This window comes from Buteo buteo, chromosome 2 (genome assembly GCF_964188355.1).
Source record: "Buteo buteo chromosome 2, bButBut1.hap1.1, whole genome shotgun sequence".
NCBI classification, from domain to species: domain Eukaryota; kingdom Metazoa; phylum Chordata; class Aves; order Accipitriformes; family Accipitridae; genus Buteo; species Buteo buteo.
Window position 1 is genome coordinate 50692439 of NC_134172.1, and position 23768 is coordinate 50716206.

A 23768-nucleotide genomic window follows, 5' to 3' on the forward strand; every position below is an offset into this window, starting at 1 on the left:
AGCTGGTGCTGGAGCACTGCCAGACTCTGGGAGGATTTGGGGTTGCAGCACATGAGATAAGGCATCACGGCCACCATCAGGCCCCCTGTCCTGCTGCAGGGTCTCCTTCACCCCTATCAGACCGCTCTCCGTCCTCTCCTCCTGCCTCACTCACTGGCTTCTCAGCTGGGCATGCTACACCTCTCCCTTGCACCCTTCGTCCCTCTCAAATCTAAGTTCTGTGCTAAATGACAAACACTTAATAATGGCTGAAGAGTGACCCAAAAAATCCAAACCAAAACAACAACAAAAAAGAAGTTAAGATGAGCAAATAACAATGCAAGGTTACCTGCCTTGGCCTTGGGAATGGCTCATCTATTTTGGCCAAGGAAGGAGTAAAGCAGACGCCGAGCACTGACAACTCAAAAGAGTGGTCCAGGTCTTGCTGAGGTATGAGCAATGAAAACAAAAGGTCTTGAAATGAGAACGGCTCAGTCACCTTCAAACTAAGCAGCGCTACAGCTTCTTCTGTACTGTTTGCCACAACTAACTTGACATCGCCCACGACTGCTATACTCAACAGGAACACTCACTAAGTATGTCCAGCTTTGAAAAAGACTGCATCTAGTTCTTCTGCAAATCACGCAATAACCCACCAGAACGGACACAGGCTAACCCAGCCAGAGGAGCTTCTCCTCATCCTTCTGTGCTTCTTCATGGGTGGCTGAGCCTTTGCAAGAGACCCTCAGTAAGTGAGGTATGAAAACGCAGCTCCTGTACAAACAGCCCAGAGTCCAATGCAGGTTGGCTTTGACCTCTGAAACGACTGCTCTTGCAGCAGAATTAACCAGGTCGGTCTCTCCTCCTTTCCATCATTTTATCTGTGTGACACCACATTTTCATTTATTTCTCCACCCAGCACCCCTCAGCCATTTTTCTTCAGAGAGAACGTAAACACCCTGTTTTGCTTCCCTGTTGGTTTTTAAAACGTGAATGAAGTGAAGCAACAGGCTGGGAAGCAGAAACAGAAAAGCGAGCGACCATGAGTGGAAGTGATACACACGCTGATTGCAACCAGGCTCTCTGGCCGAATGAAAAAAATAACTCCCTCCCCCAAGGAGATATTTTAAAAGCTGAGAGCTAAGCACTTAAGTACAAAGGCTTTTGTGTTTTTATTGACATTGTAAGAAACATTTTTTTTTCTTTGTTACAAAAGAGCTAAGTGGTTCTGAAAGCAGAAGTACAGTTTGTATGTACACAGTTCTACAGACCCTTCAGATCAACCTAAGGCTCGAGAAACATCAGATCATAACTGCAGGTTTATCAAATGAAGACCACTAAGGCCCGTGACAGCCGAACACTATTCCTACTGTACGTAAATGTATTTACACATTTTCTTTTTTTAAAAAAAAAAAGGATTACAAGCTTTATAAAAAAAAACTAAAAAAAACGCCCAAACAACTGAAAAAAAAATGAACACATTTTTATCTTACACTTCTGCAGGACTGACAACAGTAACTGTTCCATAGGAGACATTCCACCAATCCAAGGACAATAACACGTGAATACCAGAGGTTTACAAGACGTTTTGGACACTATTAACAGTGGTATGTGCTATTAGCTGAATGGCGAGTACAGCCTCATCAGGAAAATTTGGCAACACATCTTGGTCCCTCTCTTTTGCAGGATCAACGCAAAATAAGGCACATACATTGCGAGAATATAAACACTGGTGTTCAGAAGGACGAGCCACTGCGCAACAGGCATGGGCGAGCTGACCGGCCATTTCGTCAAGGGGTTGGGGGGAAGCAATGACTGGATGTGAGCGAGCCAGCCAGCATCTTAATGCACATATCATTTGGAGCCATTCTCCAAGGAGAGCATAACATCATCTGCCATGCGGATGTATGGGGCCATCGTACTCACCAGCAAAGCCCCGCTGGAAGCCCACTGACTTCTCTGCAAAACCACCTTTCCTCCACGGGGGTGTACCTGATGGATGAACTCCCACTGGTGACTCCCATTCTGTGGAACGTAAAACGGCCTGGAGAAATATGCATGCTTCATGCAGGCTGAGTGAGGTGGATGCACCCAAGGACAACAGTAACTTATCTGGAAGACCCCCCCAGAGCCATGAGAAGAAAAGGTGACTTAGACTCAGGCTGCAATGCTTTAAAAATAGGAATTCCACAACATTTTCTGCATTTTCTAGTACTCTAGGGTGAGCAGTGGGTTTCCAACTGCTGTGGCAATGCCAGCTGATGGCCAGATACATAAAAGCAAGCTTTGGCTCTGTAACTGGAAGAGCAGGAGCAGAAGGGTGCCAGTAAACGTGAGCAATGTTGGTGGGACTTTCCCCAGACTGCCATACATTGAGAAGGAGGCTGACAAGTGAAAGCTGGTGTCCAGCCTAATAGTGCCATGCTCAGAGACCCCAGTCTACCTTATCAAAACAAAACCAAAACCCAACACAGCTGGGCTGCACTGTATTGCTACCTTCACAGGTGCCAAAAACATAAACCAGAAAAGCACAAGAAGATACTAAAAGCCGAAAAGTGACACATGAATGTAAGAAGTGGCACAAACACTTAACGGTGAAAATGATAAACCATTTGCACAAACTCCCTGGGGACATGGTGGAGTATCTGGTTCTTCAATTTCACCAAAGCAAAACGGGATGCCTTTTTGGAGCATGTGGTTTCAGCCGAGACACACTGTTGGCCCAAGACAGGGGTAAGTGAGTGACGAAGGTTTGTCAAATCCAGGAAGGCAAATTAGCTACTCAATCCCTTTTAGCCTTGAGCAATACAAATGGCTCCTTCTAAGCTCTGATGGATCACATCTGTTAATAGCCTCCCAGCTTCAATTGGACCAGCAAATACAATTATGAACTGGAAAATTGAGTTTAAAAAAATAGTTTGGTTCTTTTTATATTTTTTTTTAAAATGTATTGGCTCTATAACAATAAAAGGCTTCTCTTCCAAGCCACCTACTCCCAAGCTGGTCATAAGTTTCCCTGTTGAAATTGTTTATAAACATGTAATTGATGGCTTAATAAACAGCCAGCGATTGGTTACCGAGAGAACCAGCTGAAACACGTCCAGCACAGCCTTTCCTCATGCATACACTGCCGTTTCTCCGCAGGGGTGTGAGCCGTATCGTAGCGCTGCAGTGTACGGCGAGGCCACCCACGCATCCCTCCGCCGGTGGTGACCTGCCTGGCCGGACACATCCCTCCTCACCCCTGCAGCAGGGCAGGGGCAAGGGCTGCCTATAGGCAGCGGGTCTCTACAGGGCTGCTGCCGGGCGATGGAAGCGCAACAGGGAGCAGCTTTGCCACGCTGCAACAGCAAACCAACCATTTGCCGTGGTGAGCTGTGCCCGATTCCCCGTGCAGCCCAGGGACCACTGCAGGAGGGCTGTGATAGCTGGTCATGGGCAGGGAGGTCGGGAGGGGAACCAGCAAAGGGCAAAGAGCAGGACAGGGGAATATGCGTGCATGAGACAGAGGAAGGAAGAAATGCTTACTAAAGATGCGGAGAAAGACAGCAGCTGGATGATGATAAAAACTATAGGATATTTACATTTGTCTCCACTTCCAACATTCCAGCTCACAGTGCAAATCACTTGGTATGTGCTATGATAAGCCCAAATATGGCCTCAGCACCGGATTCCTGTGATGTTTTCCTACTGATTTACAGCTTCTTCCTCTGATTCTAACAGCTGATAATGGATCAGTGTTACCCAACAGCTTCACTGAGGTTGTATTCCTATACATTCCTCAAATGCCATGCCCTGAATCAGCTGGTATTTCACCTTTTTTTTACAGTCAAAAAAATGAGTGCTATGGCCTTCTAGCCTGCAGAAATCACCTTCTGGTGCTAATCCTAATTTTGACTGGGCTACAGTTTATCTTTATTTCAAAGTTGACCACACTCCCTTTTCATTGTATGTCTACTCTAACACCAGCTCCTTACAGACATCAAATCCATGACTGTAAATGCCTGCACCATTTACATCCTGTAGCAGCATTTTACTAACAGGATTTAACTGAGAAGTCTGGAAGGGCTGGACTTGCATGCAGCTTCTAGGAGTGGGTGAACTTAAACCTTGGGCTTGTAACTGTTCTCCATCCCAACCTGTTTACCCAGGAGCACTGTGTGTTCAGGGCTGCAGACATGGAGCCCAGCACAGCAAAAAACATGCTAGAAGACCTAGCACTTATGGAGCAAATGCCATTCACCTCTACCAGCAAATAGCTTCATGACCACAGTGTGTTAGTTCCAATTTTTGCTGGTGTAACTAAGCTTGGGCATTGACCCACTGGTTTGCTTTGAAAAGAAAAGAAATGCATGTTGGTGTCACCAAGAGAGAGAGGTTGGGCTGGTCTTTTTCAGTTTTAATTAGTTTACCAGACATACTTGCTGTTCCGCTTGTTTCTTTGCTATTTTTAATGGCAGTTTAAATGTCTTAATTTTGTAAAGCCTGGATACAGTGGAAAAACATTTAGGATTCTCAGATTGCTTGCAATCACTTTGATTTATTTGGCTAGTCTGAGAACTGGGCCATTCGTTTTCTACTTGTTTTACATGCCATGACCATGATGCTCTTGAAGCCGTAACTGTGTGTTATGTCAATGGGTATTAACGTATTTGAAAACATACGATCCATCCACGAAGCTGTATGTGCCAGAAGGGATGTACAAGACAGTTCTCCTGGCAAAGGATTTGTTACTGTGAATAAGAACCAGTGGCTCAGCAAATTACATCTCAACAATTTGCATTTAAAAAAACCCCAAGTCCCCAGTATGGAATACTGCAATTTTGTTATTTCACTGTATTAAATACTCCATAAGACCCCGATAGTCTCTCCACAAATGTGGTATGCAATGAAGGCATTATAGACTACCCAAATCACCAAACATGCCCATAATTTTACTATCCAGTCATTTAAAAAAGAAGGCTGGAAAACAGAATACCAAATACTGCAAAAGATGAGAGTTGGACTAAGAATAGATTTCTGGTCCTTCCCTTCCTCTGAAATGGATTAAACATGACACAATCTCAGTATCATTATGCAAGGCAGTGACAGCTATCAGTGTGTGTGTTTACAAATGTGTTAAACATTTGCTAGGCATCAAAGGGCTGATGGTTTTACATTTCTTATTTGCCTGAACCTCCTAATTTCTTGTGCTCCATGACTCTGAAACTACAGCCTAGGGTACCATGGCAGTGCATTTCTAAACTGGTTGTCCACCTCAGTGCGATGTGTCCCATGCATCCAGAAAGGATTTAATCACTGTATGCTCACTTCACATTGTGCCTGGTTATTTTGTGCCTATACGTTTAAGGGGAAAAGTTGCAACAGTTTTACAAGGTCTAGATTCTTTTGAGTAACAGAAAATTGCAAAGTCATTTCATCAGACCTTTCTTTAAAAAAACAACCCAAAACAAAACAAAAACATGCACTTCACACGTTTACATTGGTTTACAATTAAAAAAAAAGAAAAAGGAAGCATACAGACGTTCAAAAAGGGGGAAAGAGAAAAGAGAGAGAGAGGGGGAATGGGTGTAGCAATACTGATTCAAAACTGAAATGGAAGACAGTTTCTCCCTAGAACACTTTAGGGTTTTCAGAGTCCTTATTCCATAAAAGGAATATACTTGAAACACATCCCATTTAGGTGAGATGAGATTGCTAAAATACATACACAACTAAAAAATATGAGTCTTTTTTTTTCATCTGTTATCTCCTAAGGGTTTTCTGTTTTTTGTTTTTGTTTGTTTTTTTTTTTTTTTTTAAGTCTATTGCATAACAGCAAGAAACTTGCTTTCTTCTGCAAGTGAGGTCAACAAAGAGCTCATGTCCCCAATAGCCATGTTGGTTGTGCTTACGGGCATAGCTGGGAATGTAAGAGACGCTCGGGGAGTGGTGAGGCGTGAGGAATTGCGGGAGAGATTCTGAATGATACTCGGGCTCAGGGCTCCCGAAATTAAGCTGACATGGTCCCCATCATCTATGATAGCATCGAAATCAATCTGCACACCCTCTAGGCTGTTGCTGTCAATGCTGTCAACTGTGCTCGACACTTGGTTAGCCCCCGGGGAAAGAAGCTCAGATGCGTTTGCAGTAGCAGTCCCCTGCAGCAGGCAGTTAGCTTCTGAACCAAAGAAAGAACCTGTTTTCATAGCTTGGTGGCTAAAGCCTGTGGTTTGGTCATATAACTGACCAGAGTAATTCTGCATGTTAGAGCAGAACTGCTGTGATTGACCTTGCATCTCCATCTTAATGGTGTTTACCCTGTATGTCTGGTTGCCATCACTTATATGTCCTTGCTGTTGTGCCAGGTTGTTTCTCAACATGTTTTGCCGTCTGTTGCCACTGTAATTAGAGCACGGCTGGTAACTTTTGGCCACCAACAAACCTGAAGGCTGGCTACCAATGGTGTGAGACACTGGTGGACAACTCTGAGGCCCTTGATACAGGCTGCTTTGTGAGGTAGGACTAACCTGCCCTAGCATCATTTGACCGGACTGATTGACTCCCTGGTAAGGAATGCCATCTCCGACTGGTTGGTTTTGCAAATACTCCTGTTCAATGATATTCCTGTTCTGCATCCCATTTGCCATACTGGTGGCTTGATCACTGGATGCCATGGGATGGCCGAAATTTTGTTGGTTCCCACTCACTGGCACGTTGCTGCTTCTTAGCTTCTGCCCTTGAACTGCCATACCACAGGAATTGTCCATTGCCCCAGACATCATTGCTTGCCTGCCGATACTTTCACTGTAAGGCTTATTGGGCTGCACGCTGAAAGAATTACCGGCTCCGCTGCCAAGAACCGTGTTTTGCTGTAAACCGTAGGAACCATTGTTCTCCACCAGGTTCTGATAGCCATTTTGCTGGGCCACATTGCTTCTCTCCAGGTTCTGCTGCTGAACCATCATATTGTTATACAGTCCAAAGGCCCGCGACTGCTGCACCGCTGAGCGCTGACCGCATTTCAGTTTCGAAGGAGATAAGTCAGAACTTCCTGAGCTTACTTCATTCCACTGAATGGGCAAGTCACTCTTGTTTGCCTCGGAACCTGCCTGCTGACTGCTCGGTGGAGGGGCTTGGTCAAAGTTGCTGGGGTTGTTGTTTCCTAACACTGAGCTGTGATGCATTTTGTTGCTGTCTAGGACATTGTTCAACAAGTGGTCATACATGCCCTGGTTCTGGGAATTCAGATACTGAACCACGTCATCTGGCAGGAAATCCTCATCATTCAGACTGCCACCCGCTTCCATTGTAGCAGCCTCCAGGGCAACGTTCTCACTGATGCTTGGAGGACAGGGGGAGCTGAAGCCACGGAAGACGCCACCCTCAGAACGGGTATAGTTCTGAAGAACAAGGTTGCGCTTTTCCATGGATGGAGGCAAAGCAGGAGGGTTAAAGCTATTAAGACTGTTGAAACGCTGGACTCTAGGGACAGAGAGGTTGTCGGAGGCCATTCTTACTGGATCACTGGCTCTCCTCGTCCCGTTTCCTAGAGCATCATGAGACAGAAAATGCCTCCTGCTGTAACCATTTGCCCCACCATCACTACATCTTCGAGGGGCATTCACTGGAGGCAGTGGAGATACTCCAGACTCCCTGCAGTCACCCAAGAGTGCCATCCTTGTTTTGAGGCTCATCCTCTCCATGTTAGGCAGTGGAGTTGGTGGGGGTCCACCAGTAGCTGCTGCATATTTAGCTTTCAGCCTGTATTGCTGGGCGGGGGTGAGGCTGAGAAGACTTGGCAGGTCATCACACTGGCTCGCTTCACTGGAGCGCCGGGAGGCATCCGTTGAGATGGGGTCATAGGAGTCTGCAACACTCACGTTCTGCGGTCTTCCCTCCGCCTGGGAGGCATCGCTGGACCTCCGGCTGGAGAAGCAAGGTGAGATTCCAGAGGACCTGCGGCTGCTCAAGTAGGCTGAACTGATTGTGCTAGTATTGCTGTCCCTCCTGTTCAGCATGTTCAACACAGTGATGTCCGTACTTGAAAGTTCATTCCTGTTCGGCAGAATAGTTATGGATCCTCCTACACTGCAGCTGCTGTTCGACTGGGTACCTAGAGGTAAAATTCACAGTTAAACAAAGGGGCACCACCCAGAAACTGGTACAGAAAACACCCAGTAAAGTAGTAAGGGGAGTAGAGGAAGAGCCTGCATCATCACAGCAACTCATAGCAGTGCTCTTTCAAGAAAGAAGTAGGGATAAAAACTGTGTCCTTAGGTTAAAAGCTAATTCAGAGACTCAAGAGTAACATTTCAGTGTGAATCCCAACACAAAATTTATAGGCCATAGCCACAAACTGTCATCAGCTGGTGTAGTGCTCCAGACTGCAGTGCAGCTATGCTGACTGATGTGCCAGAAAGACACATTCATAAGGGAGCTTTTTATAGGCAAAATATAATTGAACAGGCATTTGCATGGAATGGCAAAATATACAAATTGGAGGCTATTCAAGGTCATTTCTAAGACATCTTGAAATATTCTTGAAATAACTCCTAACAACTGCAAAACATCTTTGCTGGTTTCCTTGTTTTGATTTGTTTTTAAGCAAACAGAATACATTTCTTAATTTTACGTGGTTTCTTTCGATTGAACAGGTTTCAGAAAACCTGAGCTGTCACTGCTGGGTGGAGTGCAGAAACCTACAGGCACGTCGTAGGCAATGTAGAGGCAGCAGGGACATACATTTTGGCAAAGAGCAGCTCCTTGTATGAAAACAACTATTCAGAGTTCAATCTCGCCTTGCTCCCAGTCATGGATATCTGCCCTTTGTAGCAGTAGTATCTGTACATATGATTATCCATATGTGTGGAAACGGTTTATTTAAAGGGCAGCCCAACACATCTATGCAAAGGGTGCCTTGCTAAGGCCTCATCTGAAACACTTCCATACGATAAACTGGCAGGTATTTATTTCATCTGCCTTGCCTCAAAACAAGACAGGATTATGATGATCTCAGGTCCAAACCTTTAACTGTAGGGAATATTTAAAACATGATGCATGGCTCCCTTGCTGCCCCCTGTTCTGTAAAACATGGGACTATCAGACTTCTCTTAGGGTGGGTAGTAGGACTTGTGATGAGGGGACAAACAGAAAGTGATCAATTTATGAACAATTCTCACAGCTCCCGAGTTTCATAAGCTGCACTACTCTTTTGCAAGGGTTGCAAGTTTGAGCTGGGAAGCAACGAATTTAAGGACAAAAAGTGTTACTGCTCCTGTTATGTGTATCTCACCATTTCCTATGAGAGGCGGCAAGGTTGGGGCTTTGGAAGGTGGAACGGGGTTCAGTCTTGGAAGCATTCCATTAACTTGTTTCAACCTTTCTAATTTCACTTGCTCCATCCATTTGGTCCCTGTCATATTCCTCCTGGCCTGTAAGCCAAGTGCTGTGGTGGCTGTGGAAATGGTAGAATCCATGATTGGGGTTTCGTCGATGACACTGAGGTCTCCTACACTACCACCACCGGTCAGAGTAAGCTCGATCCCATTGTTGGAATAGTTGCTGATGGGGGACTGTTCGCTGCTGCATGTAGACTGACCACCAGGGCTTGGCTGAGATGTCTGTTGGAGTGAAGTAAGTAACAAAAGAACATGAGGATTAAGCAAACAATGTTAACAAGAGCACTTGCATCAAATGTGGGTCTAAATTGAGCCAAAGAAAACCAAATGTAAAGAAAAGTTTAGCATTAAATGATTACAGTGATCATTCATTAAGAGGCTTTCTAGATACTGATTTTAACTGCAGTGAATGCCATTGAAAAACTCGAGATTAAAGTCCACTTTAATATCTTGCTGATAGTATACATTATATCTACATGGGACATTTATTTCAGTTATTCCCATAATTGCTTCTACCACTTCATGTCATTCGTGAGCATGTATGTATGGATACTTTAACTTGGATATGTGCTGTTCCCAATTGAAGCTGCAGCTCAATAAACCAAATCAGAATTCAGCCATGTTACGAGGTCTAATTTACACTGCTAGGCTTGCAGCAAGCAAACAAACAAACAAGACTCCAACAACACTGGAATTCGGGTTTTTTTAATTAGACTTGTGGCTAAAGAACATACGTATTTTCCAGGCTTAAGGCTCATTGTTACGAGCAGTGGTTGGCCTGAAATGTTGGCATGTAATGAAACAGGGACAGAGCGTCAGTGAAAAAAAAGACTAGATCATACTATCAGCGTCCTGTGACCCTAGCAGCACTAGGGTCTAACTTATACTTCCTCTTATACCTAACTTATACCACCCCTGCCCTGAATCAAGAAGGTGATCATCTACTCAATCAAATCCTTTGTTTCATTAGAATTTAAGATTTTAAATTTAAGAATTTAAGCACACAGTACAGACTGCTGCTAATCTACAGGGATATAAACCCGCCACAATAGCTTCTTTCTTAACAGACAGTGTTCCCTGCTGCTCTAGCAGAATTCTTGCTGTGGGGTAATACGGGCTTGATTTATTTTTTATACTCAACAAGTTCTTGTAAAAGAATGGGAAAATTTCTCTGACAAACTGAAACACTCAGACAGACTGACAGCCAAAACAGACAGCAAGACAGACAGAAGTCTCTGGACGTAGTATCTCACTGTAGGTTGTATCAGTGTGATCACAAATCAGCGGGGCATGCAGTATCATTTTGCTCCCAAGAACAGTTTCATATAAGTAATTCACTTTTGGGGTTTCTGCTGTGTTTTTGTTAATTTTCTTCTGCCAGCCTGTGATTTTTATGTACATTTCACCGACAAATGCTAGCTAGATTTCTGAAGTAGCAGTGATGGCTCTCACTTTTAACATCAGTGAATGAAGACACAGATTCATGGCACTACTGTAGCTTCATATGTCCCTGAGGAGTCTATTAAGATGCAATAACTACTTTATTATTTCTAACTTGAATGATGATATTTAGAATTTATGAGGCTACACTGAGCAAGTTCATTTGCAAATCCTGGCCACGGCACATTTGGTGACAAGAATAGAAATAACAGTGATTATACAGAAGAGAGTTTGTGCTTCTGGACAATAGTTCCATGCCATATGAAGAAGACTAATAATGGTCAGAAGCCTGTTCTTGTAGCCACATGTCAAAATCACAGTGAGGCAGGTTACAGAAATAAGAACTGTGTTATGGGGAACATACATTTCTAGATGTGCAATACAGAAAAAAATGGATGTCTCATCTACAGGGGAAGGTGTGAAGACATTTCTGAAGACATGTCACCAATATAAGATTTTCACATGTCAAGTGTTGCAAAATGCTCACAGCACATTACATTTGGGAATGAGTTTGATGGATTGCACATTACTAAATAAAGGAATGATTGGACAACAGGCAGAAGGCTAAAATAAAGACATAAATAATGTTGCAATAAGAAAAACAGCAGAGAAGTTAAAATGCCCTCACCTTATTACCCACTGTCCTTAGGAAGTTAGAACAAGACATTTAAGAGCATTAGACAGAAAAGACATTGGATTAGTTGAAAAATAGAAAATATATCTTAATTCATACAAGCAATGAAAAGCAGGAAATACAGAATTGTTTTTAGAAGATATTTTTCAGTGAGAAATATTTAATACTATGTAAGCAATCAGCATCAATACCCCTCTCCTGCAAATTTTATTTATGTTAAAACCATCTACGCTCAACATGCCTCAATAATGCTACAGATTTACCTAGCTAAGCAAGAGGGGAATGGGTTTTGTTCCTTCGTAATCTATGGTAGCTATCACCAAAGATGGCAGAGGATCTCCTTTAGACTTCAGTGGGAGTTAACCCTGGGGCCTTGGAAGTTTCTGAATTTAGGATTAATACTCCACAGTTTGGGTATAAGCCTTAGGCACAATATAGCAGTAAACTCGTATTTCAGTGAGTAATCACTTTGAATGGGAGCATGATTAACAGTACAAGCAGAATTTGGAGGGCTCATATTTTTAGTTCCCAAGGGTTGGGTCCAGTTGAATTGTAGACCCAGATTTGGAAGAGGATGGAGTGACTGTCTTCACTAGTTTTAAGCCTTGTGGAGAGGATGGATGGCACATGAAATGCAGGCAAATGAAAGAAGAACTTCTTTATTTAAGATAGCATGTCAAAAAATGGAATAAGGTCCTTTCAATGTTCAAGGCTATACTGGTTTAATGAAATACATTAAGGTAAACCAGTGAAAAGACCTGCAGAGACTCTTAGTTCAGCTCAATTTAGTTAAATTGGAATTAGGTTAACTTGGTCAAGTTAAATTAAGTATCAGATTAACATAAGAGGTCACATCACGATAGAGATCAAATGTTATCAAAAGATCTCCTCCTGCTGTTTTAGAAAGTCAATTTATCCTGCTTCAGTTTGATCCATGACCCGACAACCTCAAGCCCCTAAAATCTGATTGTTTCCCCAGGTTCTCCAAAAATTATCATCATCAATATCATAATTTTAGTCTTTTGGACTTGTTTTTTTTTGCATTCTGGTTTTGAGCTTGCAGGATTCACGTTCTCTTAACTTCTGTAAACAGGAGAGTGGAAAAAAATGCCTTTTTAAAAATGAAAACTGTGATTTTCTCATAATATGCTGATTCCAAAAGATGGAGCTTTAAGAGAAACAATTATTGTGAGAGTTGCCAACACTGCACTTACTGCATATTGTACAGACTAGATGTAATCTTTTTATTTGCTATTTCTTAGGCTTTGAAAACATTTTACAATGTAAAGGAAAAAGAAAACCTCACAAAACCTAACCTTGTGAGCTAGAGTTTATGGGCTGGAGCATTTCATAAAGGGATTATTAACTGGTTGCAAGAAGAAAAAGGACAAAGGGAGCGGCACAGTGTGTTGCATACCATTGGTTTTTCTGACTTGACTGCTTTCACTTGGAGGCATTCTTCACGCTTTGAGGTAGTGTTGCTGAGGTCCTTCTGCTCACCAATTGCACCCTGAGTCTGATGGCCTGGTGACCGGGTCTGAGAGTGGCTGCCTGGGTCTCTCGGTGGCGGAGGCCTTGGGTGGATATCTCCCCGCTGCTTCTTGGTGACATGTGCCTCCGGGCCATGCACGGTCTTCACGTGTTTCCGGAGAGAACTGGGGTCTGTGTAGCGCTTTGTGCAGCCTGGTATCTTGCAAACATACGGTTTCTGCCAAGACAGGAAAAACACTTGAATTAGATTTAATTCCAAGTGGGACTCCTGAAGAGCAACTTAGAGCACAGCTGATGTTACAGTTACACGCTTTCACAGTGAATTTGTTATCTCATTTATGGTCTTTACAGTGACTGAATCAAGAATGGTTTGGGTTGGAAGGGACCTTAAAGATCACCTAGTTCCAACCTCCCTGCCATGCGGAGGTACATCTGTCACTACACCAGGTTGCTCAAAGCCCCACCCAACCTGGCTTTGAACACTTACAGGGATGGGGGCATCCACAACTTCTCTGGGCAACCTGTTCCAGTGCCTCACCACCCTCACAGTAAAGGATTTCTTCCTTACATCTAATCTAAATCTACCTTCTTTCAGTTTAAAGCCATTACCCCTTGTCCTATCAAGTTGTGACTGCACCTAGTCAAACCTATTAATTCCCCTTAGTTGTGAAGGTACCCATTAATGCTGCATAGTTTACAGAGGGCAGAGCCTCTCATGATATGAACTGGCACAGCTCTGATTTATCATAGCAGAAGAATCAACAGAGCTATGGCAATTTATGAAGACTGGCCTAATTTCTATCCTATCCATTGCCCTCAGCAGTTTGATTCCGTTTCTAGTATGCCCAGTACCTACTCCTTGACATTCAGAGGCAAACAACCCCCTTCAAAACACTTTGGGACATTTGTTCAGGCAGAATTATCTGAGGAAGCATTTTTTCCTGGCTCCTTCAGATCACCAGTATAATGTCAAAGCACAGGATACAGTACCATAAGCATTTTCACGATGCAGCAATATAGGCGCTGCTACTATTAGTGCTGCTAGCATAATAATCACTCAGGTTTTTTTAAAGCTTGCTTCCTTTGTCTGTGAATTTCTCTAGTTCACTAAGCAATGTAGAATAAAGTAAATTTACTGTCTTATAATTTAACAAAGACTTTGTTCTTGTATTATGAGAGGATTAGAAAGAAGAGTTGAGCCCTTCTTCAATTGCCTCAGGAAACAAAGTATCATTCACTCACTTTTATTACTGAATTGTTACCAAAAAACTACTATTTTAAAGTCTTATTTGTACTAGCCCTCAAGAAAAAAAAAAAAAAATAGGACCCTCATGTAGAGTTCCTCAAAAGGGTTCTCTGTCTGCTTACACATGGCACTGTGGAGCCTTTGACAAATGTAGTTTTTTCATGAATGTCTAAGGCCTGAGCCTGCTTCCACTGATGTCAGCAGGAAAACACTCCCATTGACTTGAATATGAGCAAAAATGTCAATCATGAGCAATTTAAAGTTGATGCTGAGCTACTGAAGCAGGTTTTCTCAAGATGCCATGGAAGTATGAGTCAGCTAGCTCTCTTCTACATGTGTAAGGCACACCTGCATCAAGACATATCAGCTGCTTTTAAATCTGTCTATAGGTTACCTACTTACAACCAAAATGGCACTGCAAGGAAGTGCTGAATCGGGTCTGCGCTTTCCACAGGATTTATGGCAGTCCATCAGTATACACTGCCTAAGAATACTAGCCTGTGTCTTTGTGAAATAATGGTGAAGGCAATTTTTCATTTGCCCTTGTGGCTGTACCTACCAGAAATGATGCGCAGCAGAGAATTTTTCTTGGTGACTTACTGTTAGACATGAAATCCTGATCTTAAAAAACAGGCAGTACGGGTCATGTCTTTAAGTTTGAGAGGATCTTACTCATCAACTAGGCAATAAACAGATTGGTTCAGACACTGAATGAAAAAAAAGCTCAGTCAGCTATTGGTGAGACTTGGTGAACTTCCTTTTACCTTGGTGACAATTCACAAAATTGCTGCTGGGCTTCAGTGCAGTTGTTAGTTGGGCTGCTGAGAGCACACACTGCAGGCACAGGGCAAACTCAGAGATGTGCAATGCTCTCTGCTTCCCTTATGACTCAAGAGATGCTGCAGGGACCAGGGGACTGGAAGAAGATGGATGCTCCCAGGAGATTCTGCCAGCCCTAGTGAATGCCTGCGACAGACAGCTAGAGAAGGATACAAGCCTTGTGGAAATGGATAGAGCTGCTATGGTTTCCACACCACACAGTCACCATGCTGGTATGTCCTGCCCTTCCAGTACTTCCAGGTTTAGGCTAGAGGTGAAGGAGTATAGGGACAGGTCAAGGAGGAGAGACTGGGCTCCAAGATATGAGACTGAGATGATGTCACTCCCTGTGTAACCTGAAATAGGGCAATAAAATAGGGACAAGGCAAGAAGAGGGAGGGAAAAACCATCCCAGCTTTTCAGGGAAACCATGTGTTTCCATTAGACCCCTCCTTCAAACCTCTCTTACACTTAATAAAATGACCCGCAGCCTCTCTAGGTGTGTATGACATGGAATGATTGTGCTGGTAAAAGCCATTTAGAACTTACATTCCTTTCAGGTTGCTGAGGGTTTTTGTGCCTGTCCTCTGTAATAAATTGCTATGACCACATTGTAAGTCTGTTCAACACCAAATTTTATTGTTCTTTTGAAGCTGTGCTTACTTACCTCATTGGAATGAGTCCTGTTTTGGTGCTTGGCCCTGTCGGACGCGTTGGAGAAAGCTTTGTTGCAGCCTTCATGTTCACACACATATGGTTTCTCTCCAGTGTGAGATCTCAAGTGCGTTTTCAAGTTTTCTAGTCTGGAATAGGCCTTTGTACAACCTTCAAACTGCAGACAAGTAAGTCTGGATTAATTTTAATCTTTGGACTTGCAGGAAACAGTAGAAGCTGACCTATAAAAGTTTAGAAACTTTCCAAGCCTTCATAACCTTGCCCAATGTAACTTTGTTTTGATTTGTTGGATTTTAATTTTACCCAGGCAAACCCCATCACAGTTCAAGTTAAAATGCTTCCAGCATTATCTAAATCTTCTCTTACAGGAGAGCACAGTATTTGTGTACACCGTCTAAGACAGAAATCCATTGCAAAGTCATTAGGAGGCTGGTGGCCAGCAATAATACCCAGCTCTGTAAAACAAAGTGCTTTTAAATAATTAAGCAAACTCAGCCCTGTTTAATAATGTCTTTTGGGGCTTCTTTGCACTTTAAACTTGATGAAGTGGGCCAAATTATCCAGTGAATCCCCCTTCCTAAAGCTCTTGTCATCTGGGCGAGCTCGATAAGGAAGCAGACATGGTATTCTCTTCTCCAACAAATGTCCGACAGACAAGAGATCAGGGAATGCAGCATCTGCACTGCTCTGTTCTCTGCACAGCCCCAGCAACCCTGTCCAAGCCTGGAGCTCAGCCCCCTTTACTCACAGTGCATTTGTGTGGCTTTTCCCCTGTATGTCTCCTCATGTGGACCACCAGCATATACTGGGCTTTGAATGGTTTCTGCTCCCGGGAACAGTCCAGCCATCGGCACACAAACTCTTTCTTTTCACCGTGTATATGGTCATTGTTTATATGCTGTTTGGGTAGAAGAGAGATTACAGCTTTACAGAAATGTAACATCGTCATCAGCCTTACTGTAACTTTGTATTGGAACAGCACCAGAGGCTCAGGTGTAAACCAGGATCCCGCAGTATTAAAAGAGTAAGAAGATTGTCTGCGCTCCAAAGCGATCACGGGGTTCAAATTACAGATCCCTTTGGAAGTCCACTAAGGCCCATGAATTTGTTTCTACTGACGTCAACGGGCTTTGGATCAGACCTCAGGGATACAGGCTGTTAAATGCATCCCAGACAATCTCATGCATGGCACCACTTGCATGATTCACATTGAGTAATGCTTTCTCGGATCAGGGAAGCCTTACTTAAGTGCCATTCAACACAAATAAGGTTTACAAAATCAGGCCTTTAAAAACATGTCCTGCAACCTGAAAAATCAACAGAACTGTTAAACCAAGTTTCCACCAAAACTTTTAAGTCACTCCCCACTACCCATATTTTCTTTCAGTAAAGGTATTGGGTTAGCGTACACGTTGTGGCAGGCAAAACAAAACCCTACACACTGCAGTAACAAAAAACTCCAAGCACCGAAGCATCCATCAAGCCAGCTTTTGCCATTGGCAAGTACAGCTCTGGCCGAAAGTCTCTGGGAGTGACACCTGCCCCAGGCCTGTTGACACACATGCACATGTCTTGCTGTGGCGTCATCTGCGTGAGTGCATCCAGAGACAGGCTGGGGCTGTGTACCTTTTACTCTTCCAGAAAAGTAGCTTGCTCTGTTCCCTTCACTAACATCCAGTTCAGCAGAGCATTTAAATATGGACTTAATTCTCGCTGTGTTTCTGAGCAGAAACGGGCAGATGAATCAGAGCCAGCCTCAAGATTGCTTTGTTTTTTCCAGGTTTAACTGTATGAATTTTTGCACAGCTTCAGAAAACAACGAAAGCGCCCTGCACCTGGCCTTTCAAAGGTTTATGAAGGCTGGAATTTCAGCAGGAGCTACCTGACTCATCCTCCTGCACTCTCTTGGAGAAATGGTGCCTCAGAGACTTCCCCGGTGCTGTACCTTCTACCACAGCTTGCTAGCTGTGCCACTAGATGGCTGCATTTCTCAGCAAATGCAATTATTCCATTAAGGTACTAGACAAAATCCTTCCAGAGTTTATATTTGAACACAGGACAGGGATGAAATATGTATCTACTCTGTAAGTAGCTCACAGAAAAAGCCAGCCGTACAGAAACTCAGTAGTTCATACTGGAACACAAAGAAGATAATCCCAGTCTTTTCTAAAGTCCTGAAAACAATCAGAAAACCAAATAAAATCACTCATGTTCACCATTATGCAGCATCACCATGGCAAACACATGTGCATTGCCTATAAAAGATGACTGCTCTTTTTCTCTTTCTGAAACTTTATTGCCATTTCTTTAAAGTTGTGATGGGGCACAGAGCGCATGAACAGAGCAGATGTGCTGGACAACGTACAACATGTAATCTGCAGGAGTTTATGTTTCAAGTGCAGATCTCTAGTCCATTTGTAACTACACATGCCTGTACCAAAAAGCGTACAGATGCCCTGCGCTGTGAAATGGCATTGGAAAAGTACAATGAGGTTAATGTGCACTCTTCTTTCCTGAAAGAGAAAGAAGTAACAGGACCAAACTCAATGCACTGAAGTAATTCTTGGCCAAGTTTTTCTGTAAACATTACAGACTGTGAGTTAACGTGGTTAAACCTACATGGCCAAGAGGGAAATGAAAATTGAGTGTGTGACACAGGCTTTCCCTTTGATACAAAAACTTCAAGACTGGTTCAATCAGTTCACAACAGCACCTCCCTTTACCTCCCACTGTGTGGACACCCATGGATGCTCTCTTAGAGAAATTCTCAGAGGACACTTTTCCTCTTTGTCCCTGCAAATGAGCTTCCTCCTTGCCCTCCAGACCCCTAGCCTTTATCAGCGTGAGCATCCTCTAAAACTGGCCTTTCTCATGGGTGTAAAACCCCCTTCCTCACCCCCTCCCCAGCCCAGGCTCACTGCAGCAGCTGACAAAGCTGGCCCAGGATGGTAACTTGATCATTTGCCTCTCTCCGTCACTCCACTGGCTCACCTGTCAAGTATCTTATGATCACCCTCAGGTCACTGCACAGCTGTGTCCCTCCATACTCGTCTGCCCTGCTCTCTTATCCTGTCACTCCTTTCCTATCCCCTCTGCTCTTCCTACAATCAAACCCCTCTTTGCGCCATTTTTCCCCTCATTGCTCTGATGCTCCAAGAGGCCTCTGAGAGCTCACCTGCAAAGCCATCTCATTCTCACTCAATCCCTCTGAGTATCCTCACTTTCAGGTAAAGCCTAGAAGAAATGAGCCCATGACATCATCTGCTAATCTGGGTAATTTCTTTTGCTCCCAGGTGAGCTGCTCAATTGTTTTTTTGCAGAGGGGTGATATTTTAGCAGACCTATAAATGTGCCCAAATACTGGAAGGCTGGTCTGGAAGAAGACACTTGCTAGACATTAAATCAGCACAAGTAAGAGGCCAAGAGCAGAAACCAGCAGTGCGCTCAGGTAAGGAGATTCACAGCATTTGTAATCCTGACCATGTAGGCTCACTTGCTCAAGCTGTGATTTGAAAACTGATCAGTCATCTGCTATGGACGTGTAGGCAGAACTATACACATATAAAACAGGACCTAAATCTACATCGGGATTTTTTTATCATTATAATTTGGCAGAAACAATGTACAATATTTACAACATGTTTAAAGGAAGAGGGAGGTCTCATTGTGCAAACAACATCAATTAGAAAAGTTCAGAAGTTTCTGAACTCTGGCATTCAAGTTCTTTGACTCAGATAATTACCTTCGGATTTTGCACGGTGTTTTTGGCTCCCTGGTCTCTATTATGAGAGGGAATGAATAGTTTTGAGCTTGTAAAACAAAGAACAGTCAGGAATAAGAGTATTATGCAAAGCAGAAGCTTTGGTACAGTACAATAAGGATTTATAGGGTTTCAATTTATAATCTGTTTGTAACCTTATTACACCCATGAAATGTCACATTCCAGGGACTAGATCAGAAGGAATTTTTTTTTTTCTGGTGAAATTGAATTTTGATGCAGTTTCAGGGTGTGAAAAGGCTTCTCTTTTAATTTTGTAGGCCCAAACCTGCAAGTTTTACTTACGTTGGTAATCCTTATTACAGTAAATAGGCGCATGAAAGCCAATGATATTACTCCCTAGTGTCAGGTTTGCTAACATAAGGCTCTGAAGCACCAGCTCTGTATTATTAAGAATTTTTGATCTGAAAAAAAAAGCCCCCATTAAAAGCTGGAATTCTACTAGCTATCTCCCACTGCACAGAGCTCCAAAAAGCTGCTAAACAGGGGTCATTTGCAGAATACCAGTCACTTTCATGCCACTTCAATGCTCATTACCAAACCTCAGTCTGTCCTGGCTCATTTTTTTTTCTTTAAAAAATGTTGCTATTATCATTCGGCTCAAAAATACCCTAAAATGAACAGAGGGAGCTGACCTAAATACTGATTTTTGGTCTCGGAATGCCCTGGCTTTGAAGGAGGAAGCTCTGAGATGAATTTCAGTTCCAGAGCAAGAAAGCCACCAAATTCATTGAAATCAAGGCTGAAGTTGGCCTGTCATCTTTACTGGGGAAGCTCAAAAAACAGACAGCACAACCTGCAGTGTCCTGGAAGCATAAATGCTTACATGGTAAGAGATGCTATTTGAAAAGGGAACACCTTAAATCATATGTGTTCTTATATAATCAACGCACACCATACGTGCTATTCCGTATTGCAGCAGATGATGTGAGGTAACACTGGAAGTAGGATCTGCAATAATCTTAGTGTTCCATTTCCCTCCTCCATGTGTTTTTTAGAAGAAAGCATATCCTAGCTGACTGCTTGCTACCCATTAACTATTCAATACATAAACAAAAGCCAAATGTGCTCTCACAGTAGTCAAACAGCAGGAGGAAGGCCTCTTCATACTGGTGGAATGAGTTAGGAACAACAGAAAAAGAATGATTGTCACCTGCAACTGAGATTGCATCTGAAAGCAAAGTGTTATTTGGTGGATAAAGCAGAAAATATTTGGAAAATCTCCCGATTCTGCTTTCTAACCTAGACACACTACCCTAGCGCATGCTAGGAGAAAACTGGGAAAAGACCATGCTGTAATGTGCTAAGTTAGTGGCACAACGGAAGGCATATCACCATTGCCAAAAATTGGTTTAATTTCAATTATACAATGACAATTTTGGACACTGATCTTCTCACAATTATTTCCCTGTATTTTAAAGATTTAAAAAGGAAGCGCTAAATAACTTCTCACTAAATCTCACTACTGACAACAAGCAGAAGCAGCATTTAAGCCACTTTCTAGCACAAATCTCCCCCTGGACTGTACTGCCACAGAAAGTCCCTCAAACCAGCAGAGCCACTGCATTTGTTGTGCAGGAGATGAAGCGCAAATGGCGAAGAGGCATTGCAGTGGAACGGCTGCTAAACACAGCTCATCCCACAGCTGCACGAGGGAGTCGCGGAGCCCATGGGCTGCAGAGAGGAAACATGCAGAGATTGTGTCCGGCAGTAACAGACTGGATAGCTCTGAGACTGGTTTGGAAGGGGATTAGCTGTCCCTGACCCGCAAGTCCTGCAGGGAACTTGCTTATTTATGTGTTTTGCATAGGGGATGTAGATTTGTCCTTAAGCCCACATACAGTTAGAAACAGGAGGAGGTTTCCTGGTCATCAGGCCCATCCCTTGCTGTGACAAGTGCCGCTACACATAATCCTGGTCACGACAGGAGCAAGCTTCGTCTTCTAAGTACACTGGTGATCCGCTCCCTCTGCTCCCAGTGGAAGGCTCTTCTAGGAACTCACTCCTCTGCTGGTTAGCAACTAATTTCTAGCTTTGATTTATTCACAGCCAATTTATATTCATTTGTTCTTGTGCCAACACTATCCTTTAGCTTAAACAGCTCTGCTTCCCTGCACAGTGTTTATTTCTCTCCCTCCCCCACCCCAACTAATTGACACACAGCACTCCTCTCTCTGCCTTCATTTGTTGAATTAAATAAGCTGGTTCCTTCTGGTGTTCTCTAGGATGACCAAGTCCTCTTTACCGCTCTTACCCTGCTTTGGGGCTTGCGGTGTGGAAGTGTCTGTGTTCTGCCTGTCATTTTGTTCCCAGGCTCCTCATTGCCACTTCCAGGAGTGCATTAGTCCATCCCTCCTCAGTGGTCCTCTCAGCCCTCCTCTTCACCTACTCTAGTATCACTTCAGCCTTCTTGACCAGAATAGTGGGAAGTACACCAGAGCTCGCCAGACTTGGCGTAACAGAATTCACATATCCCTGTCCTCACTTAGGTATAAGTATAGATCTCTTCTTCACTTTGGACTTGAGACAATTACCAAAGCATCCGAGTACTTCATAGCTTGCGAATGTACCCCTCCTAACAAGAAACCTTGGGAAAGAGTATCTACTACTACGGCCACAGTAGAGGTGGAGACTTAAGGCTCAGGAAAGCTAAAGCCCACATGCATAGAAGTATTTTGCTCTCTGATTCCCAGTAAAAGTAGTCACTTGTTCATGAGTGGTGTGCACACTTTCCAGGTTCTTGACCCACACAGCTTCCTGAGATAGCCAAGTGATTGTAAAAAGAGTATCAGCATTCAGAAAAGTGACAGGGCAGCACTTAAGCAAGTACCCATGCTTGCCTGCTCCCCAGGGATGCAATCCACAGCTCATCACTGCTCCTCACTGCTCCTCGCTACCATTTTAGGTAGTCAGGCAACTAAGAGATGACATCAGGCAGGCCTCCCTACCATCTCATTAATATCTCGATAAAGATTAACTCCACGATCCACAGCAAGATGGACAGACAAAAGCTTTGTAAAGAAGTCAGGATATAAAGGAGGTCCTGGTGAGGCAGGAAATATCCTGCCACAATAGAAACCCCATTGTGATGAGGAAAAAAAAACCCCTGCATCTCCATGGAGTGAAATCCCCAGCAGACTTTTTGGACACATTACAATCACTGCAGTCGTGTCTCTCTCTAACCTCTGTGACGCTCTGTTAGAACAACGCATGCATTTTAATTTCCTCTTATCTGCTGGAAAATAGGTAAGGATCCCATCTGTCCTTTCCCTAGTAAAGATCATTTGCAGGCACAACCAGGCTAAACAACCACAAGAGCCTAATGTCTCCTCCCTGCTGCGCAAGTCAAGAGTACGCTTTTGACCTTGTGTCCTTAGGGTGATATAAGTACTTAAGCCATTTTTAGTTCCTGAGACGGAAGAAGCACTTAAGCTGCTTTAAACCTTTATGGTGGCATAAACGCTTAAGCCGGTTGCAGTTCCTAAAGCCAAGTTGAAGCTATAGCTATACATGAAGAACTCTGCACTTCTGCATAGGCACATGCCCGTGGAGAAGCTCAGATAACTATCTCCACTCCTGCTCCCTTTCCTTTGGATGCATTTATTGTTATTCTATTAGAGTTCCTGTGGCTGTCTTGCATACTTTATGGAAGATTTAAGAAATGCTGTTGTGACAGATCTCTGCTAACGCTGATTAGCAACATGACAATTTATACAATCCACTGATCTGGCCCAAAGCAGGTCAGCACCTCGACAGTCTTGACACCTTTGCTGAAATGGAATACCCACAGTTAAAGTCAGCTGGATCTTAAAAGCACTGCACAGCAATTTCCTCTGTGTATAATGAATGCACTAAATACTCTGTCTGCACACTGCACTCCTCACCTTGCAGTGTTTGATCTTGTCATTCAATCTCAATACTTAATTTTCAAAGTTTTCCACTACTAACAAATGAAGCCCCCCACTCCCCCTAGATTTGGTCATGATTGTAAACCTAAATGAGGACTAGTGGCATACCACATTTCAGTAAGCAGGTATTTTGGGGTTACATATGAGAGAGAAGAGAGTGACTTTTTTAAGCAGTATTAAAAAAATACATACTGCAAATGTTTATAACTCCAGTGTTATAAAACTAAAAAGGTTTTACTCATTAAAAAAAAATCAAATCACTAAATAAAGAAAGTTTCAGTCAAAAAGATGGTTATTTCAAAAGGGAGTGAAGTATGCGGAAAACAGGAAACATAACTTACACTATTTTACAAACTTAATATATGAACTCTGTGTCCATGACTGTTAATACTTAATTATAAGAAAAAAATTAGACCTC

General features: G+C 43.2%; 1 protein-coding gene across 3 annotated transcripts in view; it reads right to left on the reverse strand.

Annotated features, from left to right (window-relative positions):
- Positions 1-1141: 1141 nt before the first annotated feature.
- GLI3 (GLI family zinc finger 3) overlaps positions 1142-23768 on the reverse strand; it is a 216133-nt gene continuing 193506 nt past the window's right edge. For all 3 annotated transcript variants that reach the window (XM_075054424.1, XM_075054405.1, XM_075054415.1), the window contains exons 11-15: positions 16413-16562; positions 15657-15821; positions 12851-13141; positions 9254-9581; positions 1142-8074 (exon numbers count right to left, since the gene is read on the reverse strand). In XM_075054424.1, the coding sequence (XP_074910525.1) occupies positions 5784-8074; positions 9254-9581; positions 12851-13141; positions 15657-15821; positions 16413-16562 (3225 nt within the window). In that variant the 3' untranslated portion in view covers positions 1142-5783. The remainder of the gene's footprint in view (positions 8075-9253; positions 9582-12850; positions 13142-15656; positions 15822-16412; positions 16563-23768) is intronic.